Source organism: Musa acuminata, chromosome BXJ3-9, assembly GCF_036884655.1.
Source record: "Musa acuminata AAA Group cultivar baxijiao chromosome BXJ3-9, Cavendish_Baxijiao_AAA, whole genome shotgun sequence".
Classification (NCBI taxonomy): domain Eukaryota; kingdom Viridiplantae; phylum Streptophyta; class Magnoliopsida; order Zingiberales; family Musaceae; genus Musa; species Musa acuminata.
The window spans coordinates 41,745,501-41,759,125 of NC_088357.1; the positions used below are offsets into that span (position 1 = coordinate 41,745,501).

The 13,625-nt window shown below is 35.9% G+C and overlaps 1 protein-coding gene across 2 annotated transcripts in view; it reads left to right on the forward strand.

The window, feature by feature from the left end:
* LOC135649025 (protein SABRE-like) overlaps positions 1 to 9,125 on the forward strand; it is a 35,823-nt gene extending 26,698 nt beyond the window's left edge. The window contains exons 15-23 of one of the 2 annotated variants that reach the window (XM_065167120.1): positions 191 to 415; positions 1,711 to 1,850; positions 4,571 to 4,643; positions 6,203 to 6,304; positions 6,386 to 6,565; positions 6,962 to 7,318; positions 7,410 to 7,577; positions 8,133 to 8,517; positions 8,655 to 9,125. In XM_065167120.1, the coding sequence (XP_065023192.1) occupies positions 191 to 415; positions 1,711 to 1,850; positions 4,571 to 4,643; positions 6,203 to 6,304; positions 6,386 to 6,565; positions 6,962 to 7,318; positions 7,410 to 7,577; positions 8,133 to 8,517; positions 8,655 to 8,755 (1,731 nt within the window). In that variant the 3' untranslated portion in view covers positions 8,756 to 9,125. Of the gene's footprint in view, positions 1 to 190; positions 416 to 1,710; positions 1,851 to 4,570; positions 4,644 to 6,202; positions 6,305 to 6,385; positions 6,568 to 6,961; positions 7,319 to 7,409; positions 7,578 to 8,132; positions 8,518 to 8,654 lie in introns of those variants that run through there. The other variant, XR_010501162.1, reaches the window with a different exon arrangement.
* Positions 9,126 to 13,625: the final 4,500 nt, after the last annotated feature.

The following is a 13,625-nucleotide window of genomic DNA, read 5'->3' on the forward strand; positions in this document are numbered from 1 at the left end:
TATTGCCGATGATGATAATTAATTGAATCACTTCCACATCGTCGACAAATTTCATAAGTCATAGTTATTATACTGTCATAACTTATAAATATATTGATCAGCTTGAACTTGCAATTTCATACCTATTGGTTCATTAGGATATCTGTCTCTTATGATCATAATTTAGTGATGTAGTTGATATCATGCTCAGGTGCAAGGACTGGAGAAAGAGCAGGGTAACATACGTAAGGCTATTAAGGAAGCTTCTTCTACACTGAGGTCAGTTTTGCAGGAAGCTGCCCAACTAAGATTAATGGAGAAAGAGAAGACCAAAAGCCCTTCATGTGCTTTAAGGGTTTCCGTTAAAATCAATAAGGTGGCATGGAGTATGCTTGCAGATGATAAACCTTTTGCTGAAGCTGAAATTAACGAAATGGTGAGTATTGTTCTTTAACTGCATGTGTTTGTTCTCACAGGTAAAAAAAAAAAAAAAACATTTTCTACGTCTTCACGTATGGTGAAAAGGGTTTTCCAAATTTCAGTTTTCTGGTTCTTAACCTATTGGAACTGATTCACACGTATGAGTCTTTGGATAACCCATGTCACCTCTGGTCATCCTATTAGACTTTGTATGTTGTGTGTGGACCTGGTAAGGATGTGAGATCAAGGATTAAGTTCTGAAAGCACTTAGGGACTGTTGAAATGCTATTATTTGTGTTATAATGCCTGACCCCAGCTTGTGCTTCAGAGTAAATAAAAAGATCCTGGTGCCTTTAGGTCTTTGCCATGAAAGGCAAATTTTTAAGGAAAACTTGAGAGGAGGTGGTGCAAGGAGTGGGTTTCCTTTTCTCCTTTGTTGACCTCTCTTTGCCATTGATGCAAGGGGAAAAGGCAAGGTAGAGCAGCAAGATGTTGCAAGCTCATAATATAGAGTTCTTGGGAGTTGAAATTGTCCTTTGTGAAGCCCTAATTTGAAGGCATGAGATATTTAACTCATAGATTAAAAATTTCACAGTAAATTGGGTGATATGTGTTGGTACAATGCCAATATCACTACCAAATTGTACCATTTGAAGATATATTTCTTTTGTTTTAGTGATCAATATTGGTACTGTAGCAGTTTGTGTGTAACAATCAAATTATGGTTCTTGACCTCTCGTACATGTATTTAATCCTTGATCAAGATTGCTTGGTAATGAAAAAAAAAAACAACCTAAACTGTTTCTATAGGACACCTATATTCTTTTTTATTTTTAATGTGGTTAATTATACTGTATTCTTTAATTATATTTTCTATTTGTATCCCCGTTAACAACCATAATGCTAGTGAATTTCAACTGCATCAAACTATAGAATTGCATATTCTGGTTTTTCTTATTGTTTGTCTGGTTATCAGATTTATGGAAGCAAAATTTATGTTTATGCCATGGAACTTATGTTCAACTCTTGTTGATAACTTGACATCACCAATTTTATTGAGTTTTAAAAATGGATATAAAATTGGTTAAATCCAAGTTGTTTAAGAGTAAAATAGGCCTAAAAGTCCTGATAGTTGAATTATTCTTCTATTAACATGGTTCATGAGGACCGTATCCAAGTTTCCAAAAGTAAGTGGCTATACTTTTCTAGTCAATGCCATTAAGCATCAACTCGTGAAAACGTTGCATTCTAATTTCATAGTCTTAAACAGATCTCTATTTTGGCATTTATGTTATCTGAACTTCTTTACAGATATATGATTTTGATCGTGATTACAAGGACATTGGTATTGCTCAATTCACTACAAGGTCATTTGTGGTTAGGAACTGTGTCCCTAACGCCAAATCTGATATGCTTCTATCCGCTTGGAATGCACCTCCAGAATGGGGCAAGTAAGACAGTAAACCTTTGTCTTGTGTATGTCGTTTGAATTTGTGTTGGTGATAACTAGTGTAATTTTCGTATGGTTCAGACTTCAGATTGCATCTCACACCATGTAGAATCTGTAGGTCCAATGCTTTGGAGATCAGTAATATAATTTCAACTCGATTTTATGGCTTACTAGCTTACTGCATGTTTGCCTTTTCCAGTTGGAAGTCCTTAGCACTTAAGGGAAAAGCCCTTACCTTCTCAAACCAGGTGATTGGCCATTCTTTGCCCGGTTGGGGATGAGTATGCTAACTTCCCCTTGGACATCCTTGGGGGACCCATTAAGGATTGGCCAGGCTTGGGGAAAGGGAGGGATTCCTAGGGTTAAAAAAATCCAATATTCTCTTGGGAGCCTTCTACTTCTCTCATAGCAAAGTAGCACCTGCTATGAGTTGTGAATTTTAGCGATCAAGGGTTTCATCTCCTCTTCCAACTTGACTATCCTTTTAAATGAATCTCTTGGGAGTTGGTTTCATACTAATAGACCTAATAGTATGATACTTGGTGCCCATAATTTTCATGTGGACGCACCCATATCATTAATCATATGGTGCAACTTGCTAAAACACATGGATTTGATGAAGGATTTGTTCCTGATTGCATTTGTGCAACATCCTCTCTACTGTATGCAAATAGCATACCATTTTGTTCCATGGAGATTTTAATGGAATAGTGGACATCTTGAACTACCTTCCTTTTGAGTCCATCGCTCTAATATCCAACAAATATCCACATATGCAGCACTCATGTAAAGAACAATCCTTCTAAGGGATCTCATTAACCAACATCCTGGTTTGTCTTCTTAATATTCGCATTGCCTATCTTGATTCTCCTTCATTCATCTGCTCGGTGACAAGCTGACTGGATTTCCTCGATCAGAATGCGTAATTAACGGCTCTCCAGATGCACCTGGACTGTATTAATATAGCAAATTTACGTTTCTAGCTGCCTCTTATTACATGTAATCATCACTCTAGCAAATTGAGTCATCAAGAGAAGAGACATTTGTTTTGATAGGTTGGTACATCGTCAGTTGGAATGCCTTATCATATTTAAAGATTGGAGTGCCTAGTGATTATTAATTCATAGAAATTTATTAGTACCCTCCTATGTTAATAGCTGTGAAGGCTATTCAGTAGTATTTGAGAGGTTTGGAAAAGTTCCTTAAGAATTTCCCATTTAAGGGACTAGAAAATCTCTAGGGTGACTTGTACCTGGCTAGACTCATGGAAAAGCACCATCCACCATGAATCCCGGATTTCTTGGACTGTGTCTTCTCAACTGCAAACAGAACTGATTCACATCTAGAGGCACAATTGGTCCAATCGTACACTTCCATTATATTGCTTTCCTCTTACTTACATGTCATAATCAGCATTAAGATATGGCAGGAAACCGGCACAGTGATACTCTATTGTTGTGTTGTTTCCCTGATATCGGAGTTTCTACTTCAAAAATATTGGTCTCCTCCAGTGATGGAAATAGATAAGGTGTCTATGAATCTGAAACAGATCTATTCATGCACAATGCACATCTCCATTCCTAGATGTTATCGAGTCAATGGTGTCTTTTCAATCTCGTATAACTTAATCAATTTCAGTAGTTTGTCATCCATCTGCCCTCTCAAGCTATGGAAAATTCCAACCCAGGATTGCCACTAAAGATATTTTGTAGCCAAAGGTTTGTCGTGCACCATATGTTGTGTCTTCTATTGTAAACCAACAAAAATTGTTGGCTGCCTTCGGAGCAATGGTCCTTTACTCATGCGGCTTAGCCATGTAGGTATCTAGTTTTTAATCCCTCAACATCTGTGGATCCTCAGAAAACTTATGGATGCTTGAGCTCTTTAAAAATCCCTGAAGATTTCCTACCAGCATATACAAGGACTGTTCTGCAATAGCCTCTGGAAGGAAGGTTTTACAGAATCCTCAAATATTACATCTGGTATCATATGCCCCTTGCAGCATTAATGCCTCTCTCTGTATTGTTCTTGCATTGATTGTACTAGCCAAATAAATTCTACTTGTCTTCCATACCTTAATTCCCCTCCCAGTACCTCCTTCCCTTCTTTGAGCTTTTCTTTTCTATCAGTTTAATTCTGTGGTCTTTTGTGTAAATCTTGTTGCATTTTGCCCCATGCCTTCTTTGCAATGTGCATATGCGTATGTAGAGACAAACAGAGAAAAGAAGTGTTGCATATCTTTGTTGTAGTCTAACTGCATTTTGTGATTAAAGCCCATAATTTCGACAGTTCTATTTCTGTTCTTCAATATTTATATTTGAGTCGATATGTGATGAACAATTTCTGAGATTACATGATTGAAGAGTCAAAGGTATTAAAATACATACTTTCGGTTTAGTTGGTTCAGTATATTATGGTATAGAAATTCGTTTCGTTCTTCTTGCTTCTGATTCTGTGCATAGGATCCACTTTAATTGGACTTTTCATACTCTGTAAACATGGTGCTAAATTTGGAATTTTATCATGACATGCATGTTTTAAGCAAGCAAGTAGATTGGTATCTGCACCAATCTTTATCAAGACTTCATCAGTAGATGATTATATTTCTTCCTGTACTTGATATTGCTTTTAATTTAGTTCAATTATCAACTGGTGTTTAGTAGAGTATGATTATTATCTTCTCCAACAATCCTGCTTTTAACTTTAGCAACTTGACCACAGACGAGTTATGCTTCGTGTCAACGCAAAACAAGGAGCTCCAAAGGATGGCAAATCTCCTATTGAACTTTTTCAGGTTCACTTCAAAGCTTAAGCAACTGGTGCTTTTGTTGTGTTCTAGTCTGTTAACTATGCAAAATTTATCTTGAAAACCAAGTGGTTCTTTTAAACATAAAAACTTTGGTGAATGATAAGACTTGAATATGATGGACAATTTGCATTATTGATATAGAAAGCTTTTATGGTATCCTAAGAAACTGGCTATAGGTTATTACAATTCAGTCAGCTTGCAGCATTGCACATGCATCCAAAGTTCACGTCCTTGAATGCTTATGCCATGGGCCATCTCCTGTGACATCATTTTAAGATAGCTGGTGATGTCCATTCTATTGCATCAGCACTCAGAGACAACTGCATGAGATAAGATTGGCAGCTTTACTGTCATTACCTTAAGAAGGAAAAGCATAATATATAAATTTTATAAATTTATAAATTTCTTGTGGTCTTATCATCATAACATAATCAGTTTATAAATTTCTTGTGATCTTATCATCATTAATGGGCATCCAATGCACGAGGCTCCCAGCAATACTAAATCTGGGGGGTTATAATTTATACAGCTTTGCCTCTTCAAGCAGAATTCCTGTCTATGTGATTTGAACTTTAATTATGTCCAGGTTGCAAAGGGCTGTGATATTAGGACTCACCCTCATATAACTCATTGTAATATATCAAAAACATTAACAAAATATAAAAGACAATGAGTTAAATATGATAAAAAACAAGTTGCAAATGTTGTCTAAGATATTGTCTAATCCATAATACAAAACTGTTGTGTGGTAATTTGGGATCCCTATCTCAAGATGGGATTTAGATCTTCGAAGGTTAATTTAATCAAAATCGTAAGATTTGGCTCCTTCAATCATAAGATGCTGACAAGATTGCTCACCGCAGGTTATAAGGTTCGCTTCACTTGACCCAATAATTTACCAAGACAATGTTAGAAACTTAGTATATGCACGTTAAGTGTGCTTTGAATTAGAAGCCCATGAGGACCTGATCTGAGTTCTGATAATTTTGAGAAAAAAAATTTAATATTTTAAGAGGTCTGTGGTGTTACATACGCTTGGTTTGCTCATAAGACTTTTGTTTAGGGTCTCAGTTGTCTTGGTCTACAGGGACCTTTAATGTTATATTAGCAGCAATGCTCTCCTACTGTCTACCTTGTCTGAAACTCTGAATAGTGAAAATTGATCTTTCTTTGCCTGTGGATTTTAAGATTTTTTAACTATGTCTTGTCTGTGATGGCACACCATATTTCATATCATTCTTATTGCTTTTGATGATTTTAAGACATTGACTCTAATCTCTCTAACTAGCGAGGTCCTTGTACTGATGGTCTGCCAAATTTTAGTGTTGAATTGCTGTCTGATAATTTCTTCGATTAACTACTATAAAATAATTTATTCTGATTTACTTTACAGACATGCACTATTTCGATTTACACAAAATTGGATATCTGATACATATCAGTGCATTTTGTCTGCTAGTTTATTAAAGGATCTATTTGAATGCAATATACTTGATTGAAATCATTTCCCGTGTTGTCATTGTACTGATGCATAGCAATTGTAGGTAGATATCTATCCATTGAGGATACATTTGACTGAAACAATGTATAATATGATGTGGGAGTATATTTTTCCCGAAGAAGAACAAGATTCATCAAAACGACAGGTCAGTTAAGCATCAAGTTTTTGAAGTCTTTTCTGTTCCATCTGTTCTCTCATGCCTCCATCTTGTTTCATGAATGTAAAGGAAGTTTGGAAAGTTTCAACAACTGCTGGCTTGAAACGAGGAAAGAAAAGCCTATATGGGTCCGAGACAGTTGTATCAAACAGTCAGTTGTCAAAGGAACCTGAGGCTTCTGGAAAATCAGCAGCTTCAAAATTGTCTTCTTTTACTTCTGGCACCGAGTCTCAGGTTGATTCAACTCAAGTAAGTTTCTCAGCATTAGTATATTCTTATTCATCTATGAGGCTGTGTCAACTAAAAGAAAATGGGCATCAAGAACCATCTTTTAAGGAAAATTTGCAGCAACTTTTATGCTTCTTAGCAATTATAATTTATATCGGAAATGTCAGCTTCCTGTTTAACACACTTTATACAAAGCTAATCCTGAATTCTGATAATGAATCTTTATGAACTGAGCTTCCTTTTAAGATCATTTGGAATAGTAGACTTTTCTGCAGATAAATTCCTTTATAAAGGAACCAATGATTTTTAACAAAAAAGTTTCACTAGTTCAGCATTATGAGCTATGCACAAGAGAATGAGATTCATCTATAACATATCGAGTATCTCTTTTTCTTAGATGATGAGATGTGCATGCAGGTGAAAAAGAAGCAAAATCTACAAGGAAATACTGCATCAGGTTCGAATCCAGAGCTTAGACGAACATCTTCCCTTGGCAGAACATGGGAAGAAACTGTTGCAGACTCCGTTGCTAATGAACTAGTTCTGCAAGCACATACTTCGAGCGTTTCTTCTTCACAAAGTGGACTCTTCAATGCTGCAACAGAAAATAAAAATGCAAATACCGAGGAGCCTAAAAATAAACCGAGAGATCCCAAGCCACTTAAATCTGGTCAGTTGCTGACTTATGAAGAGAAAAAGTCTGGGAAATCCCAGGATGAGAGGAGAGCCAGACCTAAAAAGCTGCAGGAATTCAACAACATCAGAATTAGCCAGGTAAATTTACTTACAGTATGTAAATATGTTTTGAAATTTGAAGTTTCATTTAATGTTGAGTCTTTGTTAATTGGTTATGTTGATATCATAGGTTGAATTACTTGTTACATATGAAGGCTCAAGGATTGCCGTCAGTGATTTTAGATTGTTGATGGATACCTTCCATCGTGATGAATTTACTGGCACCTGGAGGAGACTTTTTGCACGAGTCAAAAAACATATCGTGTGGGGAGTTTTGAAGTCAGTAGCTGGCATGCAGGTAACACATAAAACCTTAAACTGCATGTTTTGACCAAATTATGTGATTTAGCAGCTTTATTTATATCAGGAAAACTTAATCTGAGCATATGTAAACTGTTATATTCAGAGGAGATCATTACAGCGACTGTTGCATATTTTTCCTTGTCATATAAAGACTAGTTTTACAACAAAAACTTGGTGCTTTTCAACAGAGTGGTCTTCGTTTGACTAGTTTTATTCGATCCAAATTGACCTGTTTGTTAACTCCTTTCCGTATCATGACCCTGAGATTTCGAAATAAAAAAGTATAATACTGTTTGTTGAATTATTAATATGTTGTTGATACCTAAGTCTAACTCTTTCGGAACTCAAAATTGTCATCATAGTCACTGATGACCTTTAACAGAAACTAAAATAACCCATAAAACTTTATTGGCATAGTGCTGGTGTCTGAATGGCAGGGTGATGGTGATTAATTTGCTTTGTATAGGCCATGCTTTCATGATTATGAACTGATCCATTATCCCAATAAGACTAATTCTTTTTTTTTTCTATGTTTTTGCTAATGATGTAGGGTAAAAAATTCAAAGACAAGACTCAGAATCAAAAGGAGGCCCAAGCAAATGTCCTTCCTGATAATGATCTTATTAGCATAAGTGATAGTGATGGAGAGCAACGTGGAAAGTCTGATCAGTTTCCTGCACCATTCCCCAAGAGAGCAAGTGATGGTGCTGGTGATGGATTTGTTACCTCCATAAGGGGATTGTTCAACTCTCAGCGCCGGAAGGCCAAAGCATATGTCCTGAGAACTATGAGAGGAGATGCAGATCATGATCATGGTGATTGGAGTGACGGTGATGTTGAGTTCAGTCCCTTTGCTAGGCAACTGACTCTCGCAAAAACTAAGAAGCTTATACGGCGGCATTCCAAGAAGTTCAGCTCAAGAACTTCAAGTTCAGGTGATCTCCTCTTCTTTGCAATTCATCGACTTTGTTGTCACTTTCATTATGTTTCCTAAGAGATGGTAGATTTTGTTGAGGTGCATTGAGCATCAAGCTAGGGATGCTTGTCTGATAATTCTTTTTTCTAATTTCAGTGCAACATCAGAAAGATCCATCATCTCCAAAGGAGACCATGCCATACGAAAGTGATTCGTCCGGTGCATCATCATATGGTGATGGGGACATCAACGAATAGGAAATCCCAAACAAGAAACCGGATTCATTTGGATACCCTGAGAGCAGTTTTCTCCATAGATATTCCCGGTAGTAGTCGCATGGCTTAACCCAATAACCATTCAGCAAATAATTGGATTCCTTTCCTGATGAAGTCACAGGACGACATTTGGAGAGAAGCTTTTTTGCAACCAATGTCATAACGGATAATGTCAAGGATTCTGTACCTAGAGATGCATGTCTTTGATGTCATCTCAATTTTGCTACTTATATTTGTTTTTTTAAATGCAAAATCTTCTCGAGGAGAATAATTTCATTCGTACGAAAAAGTGATCCCCAAAAGTTGATATTTGCTGGAATATATTCACATCTTTTTTTCTTTTGAAGCCAAAAATATGCCTCAACATTCATTGTCTCCTCCGTCGTCACGATGACGACGACGTAGAGTAGGATATTTGAATATCTAACTGTGGTTAATATTAACTAATTTGAGTGGAAATTGGTATGAATGTTAAATATTTGAATGTTTACGCCATCGTGATATTTAGCTTTGCAAATGAAGTATAAACACTCCAAGAGAGGGTTTATTTGACCCCAATAAGATGTCTCATTGAGTTGCGTGGAAAGGAAGGGATCTACAAAGCCTAGAATTAATTGAGATTGACTTTTGTACAAACTAAGAAGCGTATCGAACCACGTTTTCCATGGAGACGTCTCACCTTAATGAGGCTGACTCTGACGTTGGAAAACGAAGGGATTTGCTTGAAGCGAACAACCAAGAACACGATGAGGATTCACAACGTGTTCTTCACGTATGCTGCTCCTATTGGAGCTCGTATCACATCCAATGGCAAAGCTCCATGGTGCAGTGTTAATCGGTATTCAATTCCTTTGGATTTGGACGCACCATCGGTTTGTAATCATGGAGAAATATGCTTTAGACAAACGCCACCATAATGATAGTGATTCTTATAGATTATGGATTTTAATGTCATCGGTTGAATGGTTAATAACAATGTGGACTATTCTTAGTCTTTAATCAATCTTATAATTAAAATTTCTAGTTGTTTTGTTTTTTATTCGATCTTGATCGGATTGTCTACCTTGGGGCCAATTATATATTACTCAATCCTGACACTTTCAAAAAATATATTGATATTGCGTACTCAATAATAAACCGAAGTGAGATAAAGTCGACACATATTTAGTGGTAAATCTTATGATATTTTCATTAGCAGAGTCGATGACATGAGGAGAAATAATATTAAATATTTCACTTGCTTAAGTATAAAGATCTTAATATAATTTTTGAAAGTATACGAATCGAGATGCTAAGAGTAACTAATTATAAAGAGTAATATATAATTAATTAGTCCTTTACTTTGACAATAAATAGACCAAACACAATTCAAATGTTTCATTTAAACTTATATATCAAACTTAATATATGATACTAAACTTTTTAATCTTCAATAATATAGTAATAGTAATAAAACTGTAAGTAAGATTGATTTTTTTTTTTAATTTTGAACTATATAGAATTATTATTATTTTTTGAACATAATAAGCCTTGAGGATGAAATTCATAATCCCAAAATCTTATTATCATCACATAAATATTTTTCTATATATATATGTATATGATATAAGTGACGAACACTTATTCATGCAAATTATTATCTTTTAGTTTGATTCTATCCCAAACATGAACACAAATATCCAAGAAAACAAAAAACAACTGACTTATTATCACTCATGAATGACAATGGAAAGAATACATAATCCATCCATCTGAGTGACTATCAAAGTGTCAGAATCCATTCTAAATCCATGGTTACTTTTTTTTGGGGGGGGGGAATAAATCAACGATGAATCTGATTTAATATAAATAAAATATGATATCAGTTCAATTAAGTGTATTTAAGTTAAGATTATGTATATAAATCAATACACTTTTTGTTTCAATCCTTAAAAATATTAAATTATTTTTCATCATCTTTCTATCTCTGTCTCTGTCTCAGTATCTTTCACATGAATATAAGAAGGATAAGAAGTGAGATGTGAGATGTGAGGTGAGGTAGTGCATCGTCCCTGGCAAACCGAGGAGAGGAGAAAGGAGAGAGACAGCGGCCATGCCAACGACTTGTAACTCGCATCATGCATGATTTGCTTCCGTCCGTCTTCTTCTTGTCGTCGTCCGAGACGTGCAAGGTTGTCCGTCTCTTTCCTGGTGTTGCAGTGGATGCCACGGACATCAACGAGGACGAAAGGAGGAGTTCGAAAGCCAGCCTGCCCACCGGCCTTGTCGCGTTCTGCCGGCCTCTGCAGCACGACCCACTCGAGGACGAAGACGACAAGCGCGAGCGGCCGAGTCGCCTGCCGACTTCAAACACGAAACCGGCTTCTCCGCCAATCGGGAAAGATGGTTGGTGGGGCCCACTCACAAACAAAAGGTTAAAAGCCTGTTCCCTGGCGGGGCGGTACAAGAAATCACATTTAAAATACCGCGTATAAAATATTGCTCGGCTTTTCTCAAAAATCTTTTTTTTTATTATTTCTCTCAAAAAGGATTTTCTTTTTAATCTCATTAATATCATTCTCTAAATTTAAATGTGACTATAAGATGACTTCATTAAAAGAATGATAAGCTGACTAACAATACTCTGAGCTTCTCTATTGAGCCACTAATGGAGATAGTTAAGATTAATGCATAATATAAATAATGAAATAGATCAAAAGTTGGACCTTATTATAAATTATCAAAGTCTTTACTTATTAAATTTTTATTGGATAAATTATTTCTTAATGGTTTTGACTTTTGCATATGTAACCCTCTTATTGGAGAATGTTTTGACTTTTCATATGTCATCCTCTAATGGAGGGAAGCAAGGTTTTGACATTTCATATGTCATCCTCTCATTGGAGGCAAGTAAACATGCTTTTAAGTCACCAAAAGAATTACTAATATGATAAACAAGCATAGTTTCTATTCAGCAGTCCCCCTTCACATAATATAGTAAGAATTTATTTAGTCACCACAATAAAAAGGATAAAGGATAGAGCTTCAAGATTCATCGTATACATCAGATACGAGCGATATATATCGATTTAAACGGGATCGATACGAATAGTACATTGGTACGTTTTCATATATCATATATCGGTATATTTTGTATGACTCGATATTATTCGATACAGATTAGTAAGACATGGGTTTCATTCTTTTCTGAGTTACAAATTAGATTCTGAATTCAGAATCTAAATCTATTTTCAATATCGTAAAACAATACAAACGATTAATTTCTTATACTGAAAAACAAGTTACTCTTATTAGCTTATTTCATAATTAATAATTTCCAAAGATGGTTGAAGTGCTTCCTAAAAAGAAAAGTTTAAAAAAACACACACACACACATTCAAGCATTTTACTTGACAATGCATGTGAAGATTATGGTGACTGTTCTTCACAGTATTTGCTCTTTTTGGCACCATAATTATGTAGACCCATGTACATTAATTTTTTATGATCTTGAAGCTATAGCTTATTAGCTGTCTACTATTCCTAGTGATACTTGATGCATCACTTGTGGCCCTGCCACTTGTCCTTTTAGAGTTGGTAAAAATCTTGTCCTTCTTTTAGATGATTCAGCTTCAACCACCAGTAATTTCTGCATGTTGTCTTGCAGCAAACCTTCTTTGCATCATGTGTTTTATATATCTCATTCCTAACTTTTTTTGCAGGCATATCTATTACAAAGCTATTATATTCTTATGATTCATAATCTTCATTCTGTAGACCACCACCTTCCTAATTCCTCCAGCACAGTGAGGAACTCTCAAAAGTGAAGCATCTTTCCCAGTTCAGGAAAACTTGACTCACAGATTTGACATGCAGATGCATGTCAAGGACAGAACACCTCCTCTTTAGGGTTTTGCTTTGTAGATGGATCAACCAAAAGCCACATGAACCATTTCCAATGCCATTCCTTTCTGAGATAATTTGTGGTAAACCATATGTGGAATTCATGTCAAGAAATTCTAATCTTGGCAGAAGTATCAACAGTAGGATAATGTTTATAAGTGGGCTCTTCTCAATGTCACCTGACAGCCAATAGATCCAAGCAAAGTACTAACCAATCCAAGCATTCATATCACTTCACCTATTTTGGTGGCTTATTAAAAGAGTTACAAGCAAAGCTTGTAGCACAAAGCAATATGTTGTTGGGACACATGTGAGGATTGCTAGCAATGTTTGATAACTTAAGTTACTCTACAATGAATTTTGGGGGTGCAAACTATAAGGAATTTATTACATCTTAATTTTCCAGACAATTGAATTCTTATAGAAGCATGAAAAAAGAAAAGACTGCAAGCTACAGTGGACCAGAAAGAAGTAGCCTTGCAGACAAATCAAAGAGATGTGAACCTTTGATCCAAACTATATCTTATTCTGTAGAACACAACACTGGGATTTGTCTTATGTTTCTTTTTGTGTATGCATTTAATTGGAAGCATGAATGTACTCAGCCATTGGATTCTGAAAAGAATGAGAAGAATAATGTTTGCACATCGAATGCCCCTCCACTGGCCAATAGATTCTGCCACTAGTTTATACTTGTTTAATCATGCACAGTGGAAAATCTTTCATGGTCTTCCCAATTTGAAGACTTGCCGATTTCCTCTTCAATAATGTCATAAAGGTTGCAGCTTGATGAGGAGGTGGCAGTTGTTCGATAAGGTCTTCCATGGACCAGCTGCTGTATCATGGCTTCTTCTGATCTGCTTTGTGTTACTCTGAACTCCTGCAAGAACTGTCAGTAGTTCATCCTCTTCATGATCGAACTACCATGGCCGAATGATATAGTCCTGTACTGTAAATTTCCTGCTGGTTG